This window comes from Schistocerca cancellata, chromosome 5 (genome assembly GCF_023864275.1).
Source record: "Schistocerca cancellata isolate TAMUIC-IGC-003103 chromosome 5, iqSchCanc2.1, whole genome shotgun sequence".
Taxonomy (NCBI): domain Eukaryota; kingdom Metazoa; phylum Arthropoda; class Insecta; order Orthoptera; family Acrididae; genus Schistocerca; species Schistocerca cancellata.
The window spans coordinates 623,110,702-623,132,732 of record NC_064630.1 but is presented as its reverse complement, the minus strand read 5'-3'; the positions used below and the strand labels follow the sequence as shown (position 1 = coordinate 623,132,732).

General features: G+C 42.0%; 1 protein-coding gene across 1 annotated transcript in view; it reads left to right on the top strand.

The window, feature by feature from the left end:
- The window catches only part of LOC126188930 (uncharacterized), a 200,897-nt gene that overhangs the window by 151,128 nt on the left and 27,738 nt on the right, over positions 1-22,031 (top strand). Inside the window, exons 10-11 of the mRNA XM_049930651.1 lie at positions 3,659-3,783; positions 17,709-17,870. Of these exons, the coding sequence (XP_049786608.1) occupies positions 3,659-3,783; positions 17,709-17,870 (287 nt within the window). The remainder of the gene's footprint in view (positions 1-3,658; positions 3,784-17,708; positions 17,871-22,031) is intronic.

Below are 22,031 nucleotides of genomic sequence, written 5' to 3'. Positions count from 1 at the left end.
GCTCCCTCTCCCACTCTCTCGCTCCCTCTCCCCACTCTCTCTCCCACTCCCTCACTCCCTCTCCCACTCCCTCACTCACTCCCTCTCCCACTCCCTCACTCCCACTCCCTCCCTCCCTCCCTCCCTCACTCCGTCTCCCTCCCTCTTTCACTCCGTCTCCCTCCTCTTTCACTCCGTCTCCCTCCCTCCCTCACTCCGTCTCCCTCCCTCCCTCACTCCGTCTCCCTCCCTCCCTCACTCCGTCTCCCTCCCTCCCTCCCTCACTCCGTCTCCCTCCCTCCCTCCCTCACTCCGTCTCCCTCCCTCCCTCCCTCACTCCGTCTCCCTCCCTCCCTCCCTCACTCCGTCTCCCTCCCTCCCTCCCTCACTCCGTCTCCCTCCCTCCCTCCCTCACTCCGTCTCCCTCCCCTCCCTCCCTCACTCCGTCTCCCTCCCTCCCTCCCTCACTCCGTCTCCCTCCCTCCCTCCCTCACTCCGTCTCCCTCCCTCCCTCCCTCACTCCGTCTCCCTCATTCCCTCACTCCGTCTCCCTCCCTCCCTCACTCCGTCTCCCCTCCCTCCCTCACTCCGTCTCCCTCCCTCCTCACTCGTCTCCCTCCCTCCCTCACTCCGTCTCCCTCACTCCGTCTCCCTCCCTCCCTCACTCCGTCTCACTCCCTCACCCCCTCACTCCGTCTCACTCCCTCCCTCACTCCGTCTCACTCCCTCACCCCCTCTCACTCCGTCTCACTCCCTCACCCCCTCACTCCGTCTCACTCCCTCTCCCTCCCTCACCCCCACTGCCTCCCTCTTCCACTCTCTTCCTCCTCCCACTCCCCCCCCCCCCCCCTCTCAAACGTCTGGTTTGCCCTCCACTTCTAGTTTGCCGCCCCCCGCTCATGGATTGCAGCCCCGCCCCTACCCAGGAGAGAAAAGTTTTGCTATTGAAGTTAGGTAAACACATTAAGCAAATAAAATCATAAGAATATTCAAAGTTTAATATACTCCAAAACAGAACTCTGTAAGAGTAAGTATCAGATGATGTTACTTAAATATGACACACAATGGCCCCCAAGTGTGGCAAGTACTAGGAATTCATTGGTAGCATGTTGTTAAGTTTTCGTATTCATCTATTTGTTTGTAACATAATAAAATATAAGATTTATGCTTGTCTAATATGCTGAGAGAACACATCTCAAGTAGTTCAGCCAGCCAGTATCGGGAGGGAGAACAAAAGCTATACAAAAATATTACTTCTGTACAGCAACAATCATATTGTAAACAGTAATATTTTGTTTGTGTGATGTAGGTTGCATTCTTGGGACAAACTTCACTTTGGAAGCAGTTGCCGATAAGGCCTACTTATTACAATGTCAAACCTTACAAAAACATTTTTCTGGTATGTAGCTATTTACCATTGCACATTGTGCATTTCAAACATGCTGGTGAATCGATGTTATTCGAGTTTCATTTTATTTCTTGATCATTTCTTCGCCAGTCTACACAACTGTGTTTTTATTTGTGTTCAGAGCTGCACAGTTCTATCGATTAAATATTTGACGGAGAGCAGCTGTCCACCTTTGAGGTTTTCAGTTTCAAAGTAGGCATGTAACATGCATACCATTTATTTCAACAGAACTTGCATGCCAGTCCCCTGACCGAGAGAACAATTTGGAACTTTTCTACTCATGACCTTCGATGAACTACCTTTGACATTGTTCAGTATCACACAACAAATAAAAGTATCAACATATAACACTTTTAGCAATAAAAGAGATGACAAACAAAATCACAGGGTCCAATGATCAAACAGGATAGCCAGCTGCCTGTAAGTTGAAAGTACAAGCAGCAAGTGTTCAGGTTGTGGACTCAAGGTTTGGCAATTTCAGATGGTTACTGCAGCAACAGGCATCATGAGATTGGAGGAATGCGGTCTGGGCCTACCATGTGGCCTCGTCCCTGCTATTTCCATCATAGCTGTCAATCCTAAACAGACTGTAATGGTAGCAGGAGAAGGGTGCCAGGCACAGCATCTGGAGGCTATGGGAGAGGGGGGGAGAGAAAGGAGAGGATCAGAGAAGGGGAAAAGGTCAGTGGCTATTTTCAGTGTATGTCCCCCATGAGGGTGAGGGGTGTGATTTGGGAGGAGGTGATAGGTTTGGTGTAAGTTGGTAGTCGCAACCATATAAAAAGCTGTATAATAATTGCAGCAGAGGTGGTGTATGATGTGGTTGCTTTCACAAGTGGTCTGGCCTGTGTCGTTTTAGGATATTTCTGTGACAAGACTAGAGTAGGAAGTGCTGAGTGGGTGGATAGGCAGGTCCATGGATCTTCCATAGTGATATGGTTCAGGATGTAGTTCAGTTTCGCCAGTTTGGGGTGGTGTTTTGTGGTGAATGGGGTGCTGTGAGGCTGCTTCTTGGGGGGGGGGGGGGGTGTATGACACGGGAAATCTGTTAGCAGACTAGGTCTGGGTAATAGCTTCTTTCTGCCAATGCATTTGTGAAACCTTCAGCATACTGGGCATAGTCTTGTCACTGCAGATAAGCCATTCCCAGGAAGCCGGCCTGCATGGGATAATTTTTTTGTGTGGAAGGGATGCCAGCTGTCGAAATGTGGTACTGTTTGTGGTTGGTGGATTTAATGTGGACAGAGGTGCAAATGGAGCCATCAGGTAGAGGAGGCAGGCAAAATCCAGGAAGATGGCGTGCTGGGTTGAGTAGAAGGTTGGGGAGAAGGTGTTGAGGTTTGTAGGAATGAGGACTGGTTGTTTTGGCCCTGAATCCAGATCGTGAAGGTAGACGAAAGCTTTTTGTTGTGCCCACCTGCAAATTGACATGTCATTTTCATAATATTGTTGTTATTCCGCCAAGGACTTCCCAGTATTTAATTTTTACCTTAATGGTCTTATTGCGAGATATAAGTAGGAAGAAGCAATATATTGAGCCAGGTGAAAAGAAACTGAGATAAAACAGAAATTGTGTGTGTGTGTGTGTGTGTGTGTGTGTGTGTGTGTGTAGGAAGATTGATTGAAAAATTTCTCAAGCAGGAGACTAAAAAGCAGAAAATAATTACAATAGTAAGGAGTTTAACTATTCGCGCATCATTTATATCCTGCATGCGCCCCAAGCTTTTTGTATTAAATCTTTTCATTAACAATCACAGTTCTCATACCATCTCTGTGGTGTTAGGAATATGTATGGGGTTAGAAGAAATTATTTTATACTTTTTAGTCAGATTAAAACATGTGGTAAGGTAAAAATGTATTTTTATTTATATTATTATTTTTCAGTCTCACCTTATATTATCACCGTAGTGAAATTGGCACATAATACTATATTTCACCCTCTACTCTCTCAGAAGTGTTCGCCCTCTGTCTTCTTTCATTGTGTCCACACAACAGGGGACAGCCCCCCCCCCTCATCCCAGCATCTGAGTGACCTGTTACGTATAGGTCCTGTCTATACTTCCTCTGCGTGTCCCTCTTTTTCCCCATTCCTAATAGTTTCAGAAGCTAGCTTTAATGTTTTTACTTTTAACTGTGAATGTTGGCAATAGAAATGTTACCTTCTGAAGGCAAATATTGGCCTACCACTGTAACTTTATACTTTTTTTTCTCTCAAGTAAATTCTCCTTTTTATGCAATACTACATATTTAAACAACATTTTATTTTTACAGGAAAAAGTTAAAATGTTGGAGAAAAAGATTGAATCCTTAGAAATAAAACTGAAAGAAAAGGATGAAAAAGAAAGCAAACTAAACAAGAAAATTGCTGAAATGACTGAAGGACAGGAACAAATAAGGTACCTATTCAGTGGTTTGTGGTTGCTTATTTATTGCAGTCAAGCTGTAAGAATCGTGTGTGTCTCTTGGTGGATTATCAGTTTTTGAATAGTGGTACTCCAAACTGGATCACAATAGTGTATAAAAAATCTTTGGTGATTGGATTATTACATTAATTCATGAATAACATCATAATATTCCTGTAAAATTTTTATTTGACTTGTAGGCTAACATAATTATGCTTTGCCTTGGGCTTATTCCATTTCAAATGGCCAAAATTTAAACAAGATCCCCACTTCATCCTCACCATTTTGATGACATTGTCAACTGGGTGTCTGTACGGGTCCTACATGAAATAGTACCAAATTGTAGCTTGATAAATATTATGATGAGGTCGCTAGCAATGCTTTTGTGAAGGGCAGTTTTCCCGTATTGTGACAGATATTAGTAAATCACCAGAGTTGTTTTACTGTAGCTCTAAGGGGCCTCCCGTGCTAAAAATTGGCAAGTCTGCTCAACTTTTCGGTACAACAGCTTAGTTACGGAAAAAATTCGTTGTGTACAGCAGATCACAGTTTGCTGGACAGTATCTCATAAATCTTGTCATGACAAATTCCGATTGATCATATTTTTGCAGCTTTTATCGTCTCATAGAGTGACTGAGAGAGATGCCTCTTTTGGGTCAAAATCACCATCAGAAGCAATGTTAGGTGTAATTGCTTCTTGAATTTCACTTATCTTTCTTTTTGCGTAACCTCTGCCATCCATCATAAACACCCTGTTGAAATTTCAGTGGAGAGATCCCAATAGCAATTACACTTGCGTTGAAGGATTCCGATGGATAATTTCCTCTGTTACAGCTTCTGACTGTGATGAAGCTGAATTGCGTTATTTTGCTGCAAATTGTTTTCAACACTTCGGGAAAATTTTCTGCTCAGCTATTCCCAAAGTGACAATCCGTAACCCATTTTCACAGAACGGTTCTTTAATTAAAGTCCACACGTTCTTTACTTGTAATAGCTGCCTTGTCATGACAATATTTATGAGCTACTTTGACAGCAAATTGTGAGAAATATGCTGTATGTTAAGCACTTGTTCAGCAACAAGGCTATTGTACCTAAAATATTGAGCAGAATCACAAAATTTCAGTGTGAAAGACCCCTTATATCAGGGGCAGTCAAGATTTCAGCTGACAGGCTGTGCCTGGGCATGAGTACCAAGTGCTCAGTCTTGCTTCACATTACACCACTACCATGCCATACCCTCTGAGCACAAGGGGGAAGAGGGGAGAACTGTGAACGCGCCACATACAACTTGGTTATATGCTTCACATTTCTCAACAATATAGGTCACAAACTAAGCAAATTTTCAGTATTATTAAGTTATTTTTGGCACGCTGAAGGCATAATTTTTAATGTGGTATAGACTGCTAGCTTACGGGCAGAGCACAGACAGTGTCACAGTGTGTCGCACTCAATTTGCCAAGTAATTGTGACTTATTTGGTTTCATAATCCAAAAAGGACTTTCACACAAATATGTCGATCAAAATCTTGTAGCACTTTTGTAACCTCATTATGAATACATGGAAAAACTGTCTGAGAAGAGCATTGTAGACATCGTGGGCAGTTTTAACGTAAAAAAAAAAAAAAAAAAAGTCATAACTGGAATTACCTCACAAGCCAATCAGTTAAATCTGCACATACCCAGGGTTGCTTTCAACTCAAATGGCATAGTCTTGAAAACAGCTCGGAAACAGATGTAAGATCATTATAAAACTATCCTTTTAATTCTTTCCAAGCCACAATAAATTCTTCAAACCTCACATTTCTTGGCGTTAAACGCCAGTGAGCTTAGGAAACTGCACTGTATTTTCCCTTCTGCAACATGATTTCAGAATGTGTTCCTTCTACAATGTGATTTTCTTTTTAAATGCGTTCCCACCATATCAGAAGAAGTTACCTTCAGTGTCTTATTCTGGGCAATTTGCAGTAAAGTCCACTTAAAATGTGAATTCTGCACTACATTCCGGATGTTGTAATTTTTGTTCCTGCATTCCTCTTCAAAAAATTAAACAGTAGCAATTTCAACTAAATCTTTAATTCTTCCTGCATGATATTGCAATGTTGTTTCATAGCAGATATGCACTACCTGTCACTTACATGAATTGAGAATTCTCATCACTCTCTTCTCTCATTCCCATTTATTTTAAAGGATTGTGACGATAGATCACTGGACTGCCTCCTTTGTGCAAACAGCTACTGAACCAGTAAACATTCTTCATACCATGAACAAATAAAGTTAAACAGCACTGACAGCATGATTATGTCAAAGTCAGAGAGTTGTGTGAACTAAAAAATGCCACACCATAGTGCTAAATGGAATGTCGCCCTGTTCTGAGTACTTATGAGAAGAACCAAGCAAAGTTAAGTGACACACCAGGCTTGGCCTGCCCGTGGTCTGTACATGCTGCATGTGTAACGTTCGACACGCAATGGCCGGCCCTGCCTTAGATAATGAGTATAGACCTGAAAATGTAGCATTTATTTTTAGTGAAATTCACACGAATTTAAAGGGTTGTACGCAATATGTCTGAAAATAAGCCCTTAGTACTTTGAAATTGACTGTTTAAAAGAAGTGGTGATTGGGAAGTGTTTTACCTGGAATGTTTGCTCTTGCAGAAAATGGACAGTCTTTTTCCAAATTGGCCTTTGCTTGTTTTCTCCTTTTGTTTGTGTTTCAGCTTTCATAAAGTGATTTCTGTTGAGAAACAGCAACATTATCTGGACTGTGAACTGATATAACGTGTTTCCCAATTTTTTTTCCCCACCCTACTCTATAATTACAAAACTCTGCAGAATATGGAATCCAACCTTTTGTTAGTGTTGATAGATGTGGGACTCTTACTTGGCAACAATACCGACAGAACAGATGGCCCATGCAAATGCACTTGCACCACCTGCTTCTCGCTGGCAGCCAGCTTTCACTCATGTTGTGTGTTTCTGCTCATGCAGAGCGGACATAGTCAAAGGGATCACCAATCCCATCTGACATTACGAGGGTTTTAATCAAACTCTGTGATGGACTAGTATTTCAGTATTAGTCTCTTCACTCATTTGAAAATAGAAAAAGAAAACAGTGTACAACACAAAGCACTAACTAATGCTTGCAGTACCAGGCAATTGCTTGCTGAGCTTGGCAGTGTCGTAAACGAGAAAGTCCTGGCCAAGTCTCTACTAGTAGTTGACACAGCGACAGTTCAAAACACCCGCCACCTAAAAGAGTCACATTAAAATGTCTGCATTTTACTAACTTTAAGGTACTAGGTCTCATGGCTCACGCCTACTTTGTATTGCTACGTGTGTGTCTTATGAAGGGTATAAATACAAAGTCAAATGGGGGAGGGGGGGGGGGGTAATGCAGGAGTAGGTCTAATAATGAACAAGATCATAGGAATGCTGATAAGATACTACGAACAGCATAGTGAACGCGATATAGTGAGAGAAGGAAAAATTTTAGGTGAATATGGGCTGAGGAAAGGAATGAAAGAGGAAGCTGCCTGGTAGAATTTTGCACAGAGCATAATATAATTGTTGCAGAGACCTGGTTTAAGAATCATGAGAGAATGTTGCCTATGTGGAAGAGACCTGGAGACACCGGAAGATTTCAGCTTGATTGCATCTTGGGTAAGATAGATTTTGGAACCAGATTTTAAACTTTAAGACATTTTCAGGGGCTGATGACCATACATAGTTTTGTGGTTGTGAACTGTAGATTAAAACTGAAAAATTTGCAAAAAGGTAGGAAATTCAAGAGACAGGGCCTGGATACGTTGAAAGAACCAGAGATTGGCAGAGTTTCAGAGGGAGCATTAAGTAACGATTGACTGAAACACAGAAACGGAATACAGTACAAGACAAATCAGTGTCTTTGAGAGCTGAACTAGTGAGGGCAACAGAGGATCAAGTAGGTATAAAGGCATTGCCTAGTAGAAATCTGTGGATCACACAGTAGATATTTAATTGAGGAAAGGAGGAAATACAAAACCACAGCAGATGAAGCAAGCAAAATGGAATAAAAACATCTAAAAAATGAGATCAACAGGGAATGCAAAATGTCTGAAGTAGGAATGGCTAGAGGACAGACAAATGTAAGGATATCGAAGCATACATCTTGATGGAAAAGGTAGATACCACCTGTAGGAAAAGTAAAGAGGCCTACGGAGAAGAGAAAAGCAGTTGTATGAATATCAAGAACTCGGGTGGAAAACAAGTGCTAAGCAAAGAAGGGAAAGCTCAAAGTTGGAAAAAGAATGTAGAGGGCTATTCAAGGCAATATTATTGAAAGGTTAAAAGGCATAGATGAATATGAGATAGGAGATGATATACTATGAGAATAATTTAACTGAGCACTGAAAGACTGAGGTCTGATTTGGGGGGGACAACAGCTCAAATCCCCGTCCAGCCATCCTGATTTAGTTTTTTGTGATTTCCCTAAACCGGTTCAGTCAAATGCTGGGATGGTTCCTTTGAAAGGGCAAGACCGACTCCCTTCTGTAATCCAATGGGACCAACCAACCATCAAGGTCATAACAGGGCCCCAGGAGTAGACGCATTCCATCAGAACTACTGATAACCATGGGAGAACCAGCCATGACAAAACTGTGCTATCTGCTGTGCAAGAAGTATGAGATCAGAGGAATGCCCTCAGACTGGATAAAAGATCTAACAATTCCAACCCTAAAGAAAGCGGGTGCTGACAAGTGTTAACATTGCCAAATTATCAGTTTAATAAGGCATGGTTGCAAAATACTAAAACACATTCCTTACAGAAGAATAGAGAAACAGGAGATGATCAAATTCCTGAGAAATGTAAGGACATGCAAGGCAGTACTGACCCTATAATTTCTCTTAGAAGATAAGGAATGACAACTTTATGTTTATAGCATTTGTAAGACTTACTTTGACAACATTGACTGGAATACACTCTTTGAATTTCTGACAGTAGTAAGAGTAAAATACTAGAAGCGTAAAGCTATTTACAACTGTAAGGCAGGAGGGCATGGAGGGTGAGCAGTGGTTGAGAAGGGAATCAGGCTGATTTGTAGCCTTTCCTTGATATTATTCAATCTGTCCATTGAGCAAGCAGTAAAGAAATATTAGGAGTAGTTGGGGTTTAGGGAACAGAAATAACAACTTAGAAGTTTGACGATAACTTGTAATCCTCTGAGACAGCAAAGAACTTGGAAGAGCAGTTGACTGGACTGCAAAGTGTCCTGAAAGGAGGATGTAAGATGAACATCAACAAATTCAAAACAAGGGTACTGGAGCATGATAGAATTAAATCAGGCGATTCTTGGGAATTAGGTTAGGAAACAAGGCGGTAAACATAGTAGATGGGTTTTGCTCTTTGCGCAGCAAAATAACTGATGCTCAGCAAAGTAGAGAGGATATAAAATGTGGAATGACAGTGGCAAGAAGAGACTGTGGAGAAAATGAACCTGTCAACATCATATATGATTTGTGTATTAGCAGATCTTTTCTGTAAGTATTGGTCTGGAGTATGGCATTGTGAGGAAGCCAAACATGGCCGATAAACAGTTCAAACTAGAAGACAATTGAAGTTTTTGAAGTGTGGTGCTAAAGAAGAATGCTTAAGATTAGATGATAGATCATGTAAGTAATGAGGTGGTACTGAATAGAACTAAGCAGAAGATAAATTTGTGCCACAACTTGACTAAAAGAAGGGATTGGTTGATGAGGACACATTCTGAGACATGAAGGAATCACCAATTTAGTATTGGAGAGAAGTGTTGGAGGGGGGTTTTAAAAATTGTAGACAGTAAGCATGCTTAAAAGCAGTAGGTTGCCGTCATTATTCAGAAATTAAGAGGCTTGCACCGAGTAGAGTAGAATGGAGAGCTGCATCACAGAAAACAAAATGCCGTGATCATCAGCTCCTCTTCTTCTTGTATAGACCATTCAGCCACCCGTACTTGACATAGCGCCAAAGCATCTAGCTCCCTGATACATTGTTGCGTTCATGCACTTCCTATTTTGCGAACATGTTCTTATGCATAATGCACATTCTCTTTCCAAATTGTGCTTAAGATTATGTGCAACAGTGAAAATTGGTTAAATTTTCAATATTTGTATGCAGAAAATAAAGACATTTCAAACTATCCGATCTTGTTTGCTGGAAAACTCTAGACTTCGTCTTCGTAGAATGATGCTACGAGGGTAATCCCAAAAGTAAGGTTTCCTATTTCTTTTATAAGTACAGAACTCTGTTTGTGTGGCAGTTGGTCACACTGTTACGTAGAGTGCTTCACGCACTGTGTGTAAACATGTGCACGCCGTGCCGAGGCGCTCAGTCTTGGCATGGCAGCCATTGAGAATGGAGCTCCCATTAGATGTTACCGCCAAGTGCGAATTGTGCGCAGTTATTTGGTTTTCGAACGCAAAGGGCACTGCGCTGATTGAAATCCATCGCCAATTGACGGAAGTGTATGGTGAGTCGTGCATGGATGTCAAAAATGTTCGTAAGTGGTGTAGGGAGTTTGCAGCTGGTCTGACCGAAATTCACAACCAACAAAGGAGCGGGAGACCGTCAGTTTCTGAGGAGACAGTGTTGAAGGTTGAGCAACGCATGCGTGAAGATCAGAGGATCACCCTGGATGATCTCTCCGTGTTGGTTCCTGAGGTTTCCCGAAGCACTGCTCACAGAATTTTAACAGAAACATTGAACTACTGGAAGCTGTGTGCAAGATGGGTGCCACGCATGCTGACTGAGGACCACATGTGGCAACAAGTTTATGCTTCCTGCACATTTCTTCACCGTCTTGCAGCCGAACAGGACAACTTTCTGGACTCAGTTGTCATGGGTGTCAAAACCTGGGCATACCACTTTACACCTAAGACCAAGCAACAAGCACGCCAGTGGCGGCATCCTTCGCCAAAGCCGCGGAAATTCAAACAAACACAGTCTGCTGGTAAAGTCATGTCAGCCATTCTTTGGGATCGGAAAAGGGTATTGTTGGTCGACTTTATGCCCACTGGGACCACAATTAACGCCGACAGGTACTGTGAGACTGAAACAACTCAAACGGGCAATTCAGAACCGGAGAAGAGGAATGTTGACCAAGGGCGTACACATTCTCCATGACAACGCTCACCCACACATTGCTCGGCAAACTGTTGCTCTCCTACAACAGTTTCAGTGGAACATAATCACCCACCTACCCACCCTATAGTCCTGACTTGGCACCCAGTGACTATCGCTTTTTCCCTAGATTAAAAGAACATTGGCCGGAAAGCGATTCAGCTCCGATGACCATGTGAAAGAAGAGGTTCATAACTTTCTGAACAGCATGGCGGTGAACTGGTATGACATGGGCATGCAAAAACTGCTACAGCGTTTAAAAAAATGCATGGACAGAAATGGTGACTGTCGAAAAATAGCTAAATGTTCAAGCTGTAAACTGATGTAAACTATTGTAGAAATAAACAGGTCTATGTACTTATTAAAAAAAATAGGAGACCTTACTTTTGGGATTACCCTCGTAGGTACGGGAATATTTAAGGATCTGTCTACTCTTGTGAAATAAGTATACATGCGAACTTTACATTTCGTTAACCAACGGTATATTTCAACTCACTTTCCACATACATATATGACTTCTAGTAAGTCACTCGCTCCATCAGATACAAATTTAATTAGTTTTATAAATGAGGTGGCTTAATAACCATGACTCTATTTCACTTGAATCATAAAATATGTCTTGCCTCTACCAAGGCTGGATTAAGAGTTTTCAAGATTACTTTTTCAACTGTACTTCTTTCACATGACAATAATCAGTGACACAGTACGCACAGAGCTGCGTAAAATCTCCATGGTTCTTCCTCTAAAACATCTATGGAATTGCCGACAAGTACCTGTCAGAGCCATTCGACCGCTGCATCTACTATCTTCCCGCGACTGATTTTAAACATGCACACACAGACATGTGACGCGCAGTCGGTAGGATTTTAGTATCCCACACTCGTATCTAGAATATCGTGTGTTCAAGACAGTACAAGGCTGAGTGGTTGTAGAATTTACACAGAAATTCTCGAATCACTACAATGTACACTCCTGGAAATTGAAATAAGAACACCGTGAATTCATTGTCCCAGGAAGGGGAAACTTTATTGACACATTCCTGGGGTCAGATACATCACATGACCACACTGACAGAACCACAGGCACATAGACACTAGAGATGGGCAAAACTGTTCTTTTCAGAGATTGGATCAGAACTGTTCACTCCCTGAAATGAATTAGCTCTTTTTCATGACTCACCACTCATTTACAATATAAAATAAACGGAAGGCACATTTCCCTTTAAACTTGGTTTATTCCAGTACTATACCTGTATTTTGATCTTATTTGATCCTATTTTGAAGTAACACATATAATGAGTAAGAATTTTGTATTGTTTATTGAAATTTCCACGATATGACAAAGTTTTTGATTATTGATTTATTTTGCACTATCGTGGTTTTTTGGGTGATCGGAAAATGTTGTAACTTGAGATTTACATTAACAATATATTTGGCTATAACGTATTAAAATTTCATTAACCTCATACAAATACATCGCAAGCCATATATTTTTAAAGTGAACGTTTCCTTTCGAAGACGCCTAAAATCGCAAAATCCGTACCAGAATAAGAAAAAAAAATATAAATTTGACTGTAAAACGAAAGTGCTGCATATAGCCTTACGCAGAATAAAACAAGGAAAATATTGGTGTATCACATTTTGCGATACGTTTATCGGTTCGCTCGTAATTAAAGCGTAAATTCGAGTGTCTATAATAAAAATCCTATAGTAAGAGGAGTCATCAGGAACCTAAACTAATCAGTTTAAACAAATAAAAATAAAATAAAAACAATTGATGTATACATAACATAATAATGTAATATACATAGCGGCATTACTACGAAGAACAATATCCAGTGGGGACGAACTCCGATGCAGAGGCGCTGAGTCGAGCAGGTCGAGCCGCGAGCTGTATTACTGCGTGAGCTGAGACCGCAGAGACCACAGTGACACCTGAGTCGCTTTGCTCGACGCTCTGGCTAGAGTCGAGACGGTGGGGCGAGCGTTGAGCGGGCGAGTTCCGAGGGAGGGGGTAGCGGTGAACTCACCCGCTCCGAGACAAATAGTTCGTTCCCTTGCGAGCGGGTTTTTGCAAGTAGTTCCTATGTTATCCGCTAGGTGGCTCTCTGTCCTGTTGCTCGCATCAACTGCCCAGAGGGCAGGACGTGCGACTGAAACGATCGCCGACAGAGTGCGATGCGAAGTTACGCTGCGCCAGACACTGCGCGGCAGACGACGCACAGAGACGCCACGTCATATGTGAAACACAAAATCCAATGGGGCACTGCACAATGCAGGCAGCCAAGGTAGAAGCAGGGCAGAGGCCGGCGCTGGCTGTGTTGTGTGGCGTGCACTGTGCTGTGACCAGCAGAGGCGCTGCTGATATGCTCCGTCTCTCTCTCTCTCTCTCTCTCTCTCTCTCTCTCTCTCTCTCTCTCTGCCGTGGGAAACGTTTGGAGCTACCGTTCTTTTTTTCTGAATCACTGATTGTTCACTCCTTTGAAAGATTGAACTCTATGAATTAGTTCAAGAGCGGATCCCCCATCTCTAATAGACACAGGCAACAGAGCATGCACAATGTCGGCACTAGTACAGTGTATATCCACCTTTCGCAGCAATGCAGGCTGCTATTCTCCCATGGAGACGATCGTAGAGATGCTGGATGTAGTCCTGTGGAACGGCTTGCCATGCCATTTCCACCTGGCGCCTCAGTTGGACCAGCGTTCGTGCTGGACGTGCAGACCGCGTGAGACGACGCTTCATCCAGTCCCAAACATGCTCAATGGGGGACAGATCCGGAGATCTTGCTGGCCAGGGTAGTTGACTTACACCTTCTAGAGCACGTTGGGTGGCACGGGATACATGCGGACGTGCATTGTCCTGTTGGAACAGCAAGTTCCCTTGCCGGTCTAGGAATGGTAGAACGATGGGTTCGATGACGGTTTGGATGTACCGTGCACTATTCAGTGTCCCCTCGACGATCACCAGTGGTGTACGGCCAGTGTAGGAGATCGCTCCCCACACCATGATGCCGGGTGTTGGCCCTGTGTGCCTCGGTCGTATGCAGTCCTGATTGTGGCGCTCACCTGCACGGCGCCAAACACGCATACGACCATCATTGGCACCAAGGCAGAAGTGACTCTCATCGCTGAAGACGACACGTCTCCATTCGTCCCTCCATTCACGCCTGTCGCGACACCACTGGAGGCGGGCTGCACGATGTTGGGGCGTGAGCGGAAGACGGCCTAACGGTGTGCGGGACCGTAGCCCAGCTTCATGGAGACGGTTGCGAATGGTCCTCGCCGATACCCCAGGAGCAACAGTGTCCCTAATTTGCTGGGAAGTGGCGGTGCGGTCCCCTACGGCACTGCGTAGGACCCTACGGTCTTGGCGTGCATCCGTGCGTCGCTGCGGTCCGGTCCCAGGTCGACGGGCACGTGCACCTTCCGCCGACCACTGGCGACAACATCGATGTACTGTGGAGACCTCACGCCCCACGTGTTGAGCAATTCGGCGGTACGTCCACCCGGCCTCCCGCATGCCCACTATACACCCTCGCTCAAAGTCCGTCAACTGCACATACGGTTCACGTCCACGCTGTCGCGGCATGCTACCAGTGTTAAAGACTGCGATGGAGCTCCGTATGCTACGGCAAACTGGCTGACACTGACGGCGGCGGTGCACAAATGCTGCGCAGCTAGCGCCATTCGACGGCCAACACCGCGGTTCCTGGTGTGTCCGCTGTGCCGTGCGTGTGATCATTGCTTGTACAGCCCTCTCGCAGTGTCCGGAGCAAGTATGGTGGGTCTGACACACCGGTGTCAATGTGTTCTTTTTTCCATTTCCAGGAGTGTATATTGACACTTGTCACAAAACATGAATTTTTCAAATCCATAATCAAGAGCAACAGTAAAGCAAACTTGGTAGTTCATTCACATCTCTCGCAATGTGGAACAGCTGGACTTGTCAAAAGCCTGGCTGGTGGCCCTAAATTACTACTCATCAAGCTGTAATTTGGCATGGCTTCATACAAGACTATAGAAATACCAACAAAATTGGAGAGTGTGGAATGGGGCCCCTTAAGCTATTTGACATGAAATGACCCTTTCCTAAATTCTTAGAAAATAGTTCCTTAACATCACAGTTTACTTGAGGAGTTTTGTATGAATAGTGTCTGGAACCGCTAACTGTACTCTTAAATACTGTTGAGTAAACAGATTAATATTTCATTGTGTTGCCTCAAAACACCATGTGCTTTATCTCGTTTATGTTCACGGAATATTCAACTTGCTGTCAGTGAGATAATTTCTGTGAGGTGTGGAAGGCAGAGATAGCTCAGCCGAAAGATCGTTTGCCTGCCAAAGGCAAAGGTCCAGGTATGAGTCGCCTGTGCTTGTGAAAATGGATAAACAATTTACATTCCACCAATACTTTTCATTACCCTAGGTAACAAATTGTGGGTAGTGAAGCCAACCACCCAACCAAGGTGGAGTTCCTTTCAGCATCGATATTGGACACAATCTGCTGATGCAAGGGTTTCTCCTCCAGTGAGAGGACCAACCTGTGTGCAATACTTGTCATGTGCCACTGACAGTATGACATTTTAGTAGTTAGTATTGCACTTCCTGACAAGTGGGCAGCTCAGCAATTGCCTGTGAACGTGAACTCTGCTTTAGATGACAGTTGTAATAGTGTAGCATGAACTATAATTTTGTGAGGTAACTGGACCAAATGTATTAATTGGCCTACGGGTGCCGAGCAATTTTAGTAGATGTGACAAGCCAGCCGTAAGTGTTTTAAAAAACTTTTGTGTTTTTCATTCCATTAGTTGATTTTTAATATTCTTCATTTTCATTCATACAGAAGCTTTAAATTTTGTAGTTGTGTGCTTGTGTATATGCTGTCAATAGCAAATCTATCCACAGATTTTAAAGTTTTTCGGATAGGCTGATTACTTCCCCTTTTTTATTTATGGTCATCAAGGCCCAATTTGAAGACATCTGTTTTATTACATCTTTCGCGGAAAATTATTTTGTTCTAGTCCAATTAGTTGTGGTTCAGCTAATAGAAAAGTAAGATTTTTAAGCTATGCAACTCTTGGTTAGAGCACGCAGAGCAACAATAGGCCTTGTATCTTCTTCTCTTTATGGTTTACTTCGTTGTATTACACGTCACCATTTTGCTTCCGGTATTGTTATAATATTCATATGCTTACTGCACATCATAGGTGCTATCTAGAGTGTTTTCACTTCAAGAACCCAAACACTCTTAACAGCTAGAAAATTCAGGCATCAGGATGTATTTAGCTGTCCTTTCACTCAACGTATTGTTTGTTTCGCCTGCGGGTTGCAAAAGAGTACGTAATTTTCCGATAAAATTATTGAAAGATTCACCAGGAATGTCATTTGACAACTTCTCAGCCTGAGCAACTTATTGAAACAGCAAATTTTGTGTGAACATGGCTGATGCAGAGTTGAAAAGCCGAATACGAAAGGATTTAATTTTGGGCAGAAGTCGGAAGAAAAATGAATGAAATGTGTAAGAAGAAATGTCTTTGATTATCTCCAGTGCAATATATTTGAAAATTTATTTTTACTGAACTCGTAACCATAGTAATAATGAGTTGGATGGTGTTGTTATTGTGAACAGTGATTGAAATTTGGCCCATTGAAGTAATCAATGAATCTGCTCCTCACAGTGAATCCCTTAGCTTTAGCTTTCAACCACTAAGGCCTACTAAGGGTATCATGTTGTACTTGGCAGTTCATTAATTTCTTATCTGTGTTGTAAGGCAGTGGGAACTGGTGTTCCTCTGCATCGTCAAACAACTGTTTTGTATCTGAAATGTTGTATGCTCGTTCTTCTTCATGACTAAGAACATTTGTATTACTGCTTTGCACTTCCTTAGTGCTCTTGCCAATAATGTAGTTTTCCTCCTCTTCCCTAATTTCCATGTGATTTTGTAGTGCCAAAATTAACAGCTTTTTAGGTCTATCACTGTGCTGCTTGTTTTGCCTTTGCTGCTTCTGCTACTACTGCCATGCTGCATTGCGCTGCGCCTGCAATCTCATAATGTTCTTTGCAGCGCACTGGACCTGTGCCAGTGAACCACACAAAACTGCTCCAGTCTTGGAGAAACTGTAGCGCCCATCGATTTCCAACGAACTAAGAGAATAAGTTCAAACCTTTCTGAAACTTTTTCTCACATTCACCCCCCATAAAAAGTTGAAAGGGAAAAAGGTTGTCACTTAATTCCGTGTTACTTACTCTGTTGGCCAGAAAGTTTGCACATGTTATCGACAGGTACTACTGAAGCCAACTATAAAATCATGTTGTTGTACAATACATAGTTTAGCAGATATGGCATGATAAGTATTGAGTAACATGAAAAACCATTTTTTCTCAAAACCTTAGATATTTCTCTGTTTCAATAGCACAAAATTTTCATTGGATTAAGAAAAGTGTCAGAAGGTAGTTTTCATATCACTCTATCATGTACAGTTGTCAAATTATATAGAATTCCATTTTAATTTTTTTTTGTTCTGTCATGCGCCATCTCACACCTAGGAAAACATTGCATCAGACAGCAAAAAATGCAAGTATATTCAGCAGCAGGCTGCGACAAATTTCCACACTGAGGGAAGCATAGTTTTAGTAGATTAACAACAGATTTTACTGTACTTACTAGTAGCTTTGGTCTTAGAATCTTATACAAGGCTGCACTACTTTCTCTTGATTTGAATCAGTCATATTGTGTTAATATTTTTACTTACTGGTATTTCTAAGTACTTGTATTTCATTTCAGTATTATTATGGAAGAATACGAGAGGACAATTGCTGGACTCGTTTATGAGAAAGAGCAAGAAAAACAACGCTTTGAACATGAGAAAGAGAACCTTATAAAGGAGAAAGATACTGTGTCTGGCCATCTTGAAAATATTGAAATTGCCTTTTCAGATGTTCACAGGTATGTGAGGTCTTGTCCCAAGTATTACAGATAATCAACTTTTTTTAAAAACAAGCTGTTAACCTGTGTTGCAGTATTATATATGGTGGTGATTTGTAAACATGTCTTCAGACTGATTTTGTGGATATTATGGTTATTTCTGCTTCATAACGAGACTGACACTAAATCTCTTTTGGTTTTGGGTATCACTGAAAAAATATGAGCATCACTAAATACACATTTTAACCTGGGCACCAGTTTGTGTTATCAGTCTGGTAGAACTAAATACTTTGTGCATATTTCATCAGCTGATGGGGTCTGATGCTCTTATCTCAAAGCAAGTTGCTTAACTTCACATCTAAGCAAGCAATCACACAAAAGTAAAGTTAAAAACGCATAGCTCGTATGTTCAAGGTTGAGAAATGGTTTGTTGGGGGTCAAGACACTTAACAGTAAGGTCATCAGCCCCTTGGTCAAGATGTAACGCCTCTGGAGTTCATGATGTCAGCCAGAAATTTGATTGGATCATGAAAGTACGTAACAGTGGTAAAATAGATGCCAGAGCTGAGCAACAATTTGAAGTGTAGTAAAACAATTGCAGAGTACAGAATGCCTTCTAGTGGGGGGATTTGTAACAACAAAAGTGAGAAAGTTAATAACATTTTGGTTCTCAGTTGGACTCATCATCATCAGCATTTAAGACTGATTATGCCTTTCAGCGTTCAGTCTGGAGCATAGCCCCACTTATACAGTTCCTCCATGATCCCCTATTCAGTGCTAACATTGGTGCCTCTTCTGATGTTAAACCTGTTACTTCAAAATCATTCTTAACCGAATCCAGGTACCTTCTCCTCGGTCTGCCCTGACTCCTCCTACCCTCTACTGCTGAATCCATGAGTCTCTTGGGTAACCTTGCATCTCCCATGTGTGTAACATGACCCCACCATCTAAGCCTGTTCGCCCTGACTGCTACATCTATAGAGTTCATTCCCAGTTTTTCTTTGATTTCCTCCTTGTGGACACCCTCCTGCCATTGTTCCCATCTACTAGTACCTGCAATCATCCTAGCGACTTTCATATCCGTAACCTCAACCTTGTTGATAAGGTAACCTGAATCCACCCAGCTTTCGCTCCCATACAACAAAGTTGGTCGAAAGATTGAACGGTGCACAGATAACTTAGTCTTGGTACTGACTTCCTTCTTGCAGAAGAGAGTAGATCGTAGCTGAGCGCTCACTGTATTAGCTTTGCTACACCTCGCTTCCAGTTCTTTCACTATGTTGCCATCCTGTAAGAATATGCATCCTAAGTACTTGAAACCGTCCACCTGTTCTAGCTTTGTTCCTCCTGTTTGGCACTCAATCCGTTTATATTTCTTTCCCATTGACATTACTTTCGTTTTGGAGATGCTAATCTTCATACCATAGTCCTTACATTTCTGATCTAGCTCTGAAATATTACTTTGGAAACTTTGAATCGAATCTGCCATCACAACTAAGTCATCCGCATATGCAAGACTGCTTATTTTGTGTTCACATATCTTAATCTCACCCAGCCAGTCTATTGTTTTCAACATATGATCCATAAATAATATGAACAACAGTGGAGACAGGTTGCAGCCTTGTCTTACCCCTGAAACTACTCTGAACCATGAACTCAATTTACCGTCAACTCTAACTGCTGCCTGACTATCCATGTAAAGACCTTTAATTGCTTGCAAAAGTTTGCCTCCTATTCCATAATCTTGTAGAACAGACTACCCCAATAAAATATAGTGGCAGATATAATCAGTAATGTGACACCAAGTGATTGTTCCCCAGGGCCCTGCGTGTGACAGTCATCCCACCCCTGATCTGTTAAAGTGTTAAGAGGGAGAAGCACCCACTGTTTGGTGGAATGCTACCCCTAAAATTGGAAGTAGGGTGCATCACAAAAAATGGACTAATCACATCTAGAAACATTTAAAACAGAGGAAAAGAGGGATGGCAAAGGCAGCAGGATGACAAGGGAAGCTAGCAAAGAAGTTATGGCCAATCCTCCTCCTTTTATGGGGTTAAAAATTTTCAATAAAATAAAAGGCAGTAATATGTTTAAAATGGAGATTGGTTCACTGAAAAGATTGCTCTTTACTCTACTGGTGGAAAAGTGTTATTATTCTGTCGATGAATTCATTGAGGACAGCTTCACAATCTGAACACAAGGATTGTAATACATTTATTATTTCATGTACATGTGTAGCTGAAACTTAGAAATGTAAAATATAATGTAAACTTTTGTATTTCTCTTAAAAAAGTGAAAAAAGTTTCTTTTATAAACCTTGACATGTCTCCTGTACATCAAATTAAATGATTTGAAAATTGTATGTAATGAGATGAATAAACCACATAACATAACATAACCCCCAGCAAACGACAGGAGATATCCAAACCCTAACCACCTTGCCCCACCCTGATAGTAGATTAAAATGTTGTATCTGAGAATAAATGCCACTTTCATGGAGAAATGCAACTGTCCACAATTCATCTGCCAATATTAGAGGCAACAATGTAGGAAAAGACCTATTGCTACTTACCGTGAAGAAGACAGATCAAGGAACAGACAGTCACAGTTGAAAGACACTCTCATATGGCTTTCGGCCACAGCCTTCGTCAGTAACACACACACACACACACACGCAACTGCTATCTCTGTAACTCCAGCATCTCGGTCGAAGATGCTGAAGTTGGCGGTCGTCTGTGCGCGAGGTGTGTGTGTGTGTGTGTGTGTGTGTGTGTGTGTGTGTGTGTGTGTGTGTGTGTGTGTGTGTTTTTTTTTTTTTTTACTGATGGAAGGCTGTGGATGAAACCTGTATGTTTGTATCTTTTAATTGTGCCTCACTGCAGCTTGACGTGTCTTCTTTATAGTAATTAGCAATCTATCCTTTCCCTACATAGTTGATATCCCTACCTGGAGTTTCCATTGTGTAATATTACAGGCAAAGAATCTGAAATACCATACTTAGCACGGAGAGGCAGAATGATGGTCAGCCCTGCAGGATGTGAGCTGCTATCTCAATGGCCTCACCGCAATTTAGACACAAGTAACATTTATTGCCTCTACCAGTGGGCAACCCTGATTTGCGTGAAAGGTTTGTGGGGACAGGAGCTAGGTGTAAGGCCACCCGGCTGTAGTGCCAGTTAGGTATGAGCTACTACCAACTCCTAAATGACAAGGAATACAGGATATGTCAAATATTAAGCTGATAAAGAACAGTAAACTGCAGTCATATGATGACACCAGTTTTGGGACAGGGTGTTCATATGATAAACAGAAATGACACTGTTATCCAGTCCACATCTCAGCAGAGAAGAAAGTCACCAGAAACTGTCTGCGCACCAACTACACATATAAACAGAAGTGAAACCGTTATCCGGTCCACTTCCCAGCAAAGAAGAAAGTCTCCAGGAACTGTCAGCACATCATCTACATATATAAATGTCATGTTGTTGTCTCCAGATCAAGTGGGTCAGTTAAAAGGAAGTTTTCAGTCAGTGAATAAGAACATTCAAAGAGCAGATGATTTAAATGTAAGTCTTCAGCCAGTGAGTGTAAGCAATCAAGCTGTAAAAGTGAGAAAAGCAAGTACACAAGACATGAGTAAAAATAAACAAGCTACTGTACTTGCATCTTCTAGAGTGAGAAAAGTTCCACAGAGGAGCAGTGATTTTTTATGGATGGCACCAGGGAAATCATCTCGTCATCATCTGGATCCAACATGATCAAGAACCTAGCCAGAGATGTAAGTACACAATCAACAAGTGACTGAAGAATGTACAAGCAAAGTGAACAAACTGATATACTACCACAGAGGAATCCAGACCTACCCCTTTGTGATGATGACTCATTATTATTTGTACATATAAATATCAGGTCATTAAGAAACAAAACTGATGACTTGAGTTTTTTGTTAGGAGTGAAAAGGAATATTATATTATGTATCAATGAACACTGGTTAAGTGAAGACCAATACACAACTATGGGGGAGCCTCTATATATGTTTGTAGTGGTATAGACTTGGATTACAGTGCCCTTAGTGTTAATGATTACTGTATAGAAAATGTACTGGAAATAGCAGCAATGTTACTGCCCATGTTGAAACTCGTAACTGTGCCTGTATACCACACACCTGATAATGATGTTGAA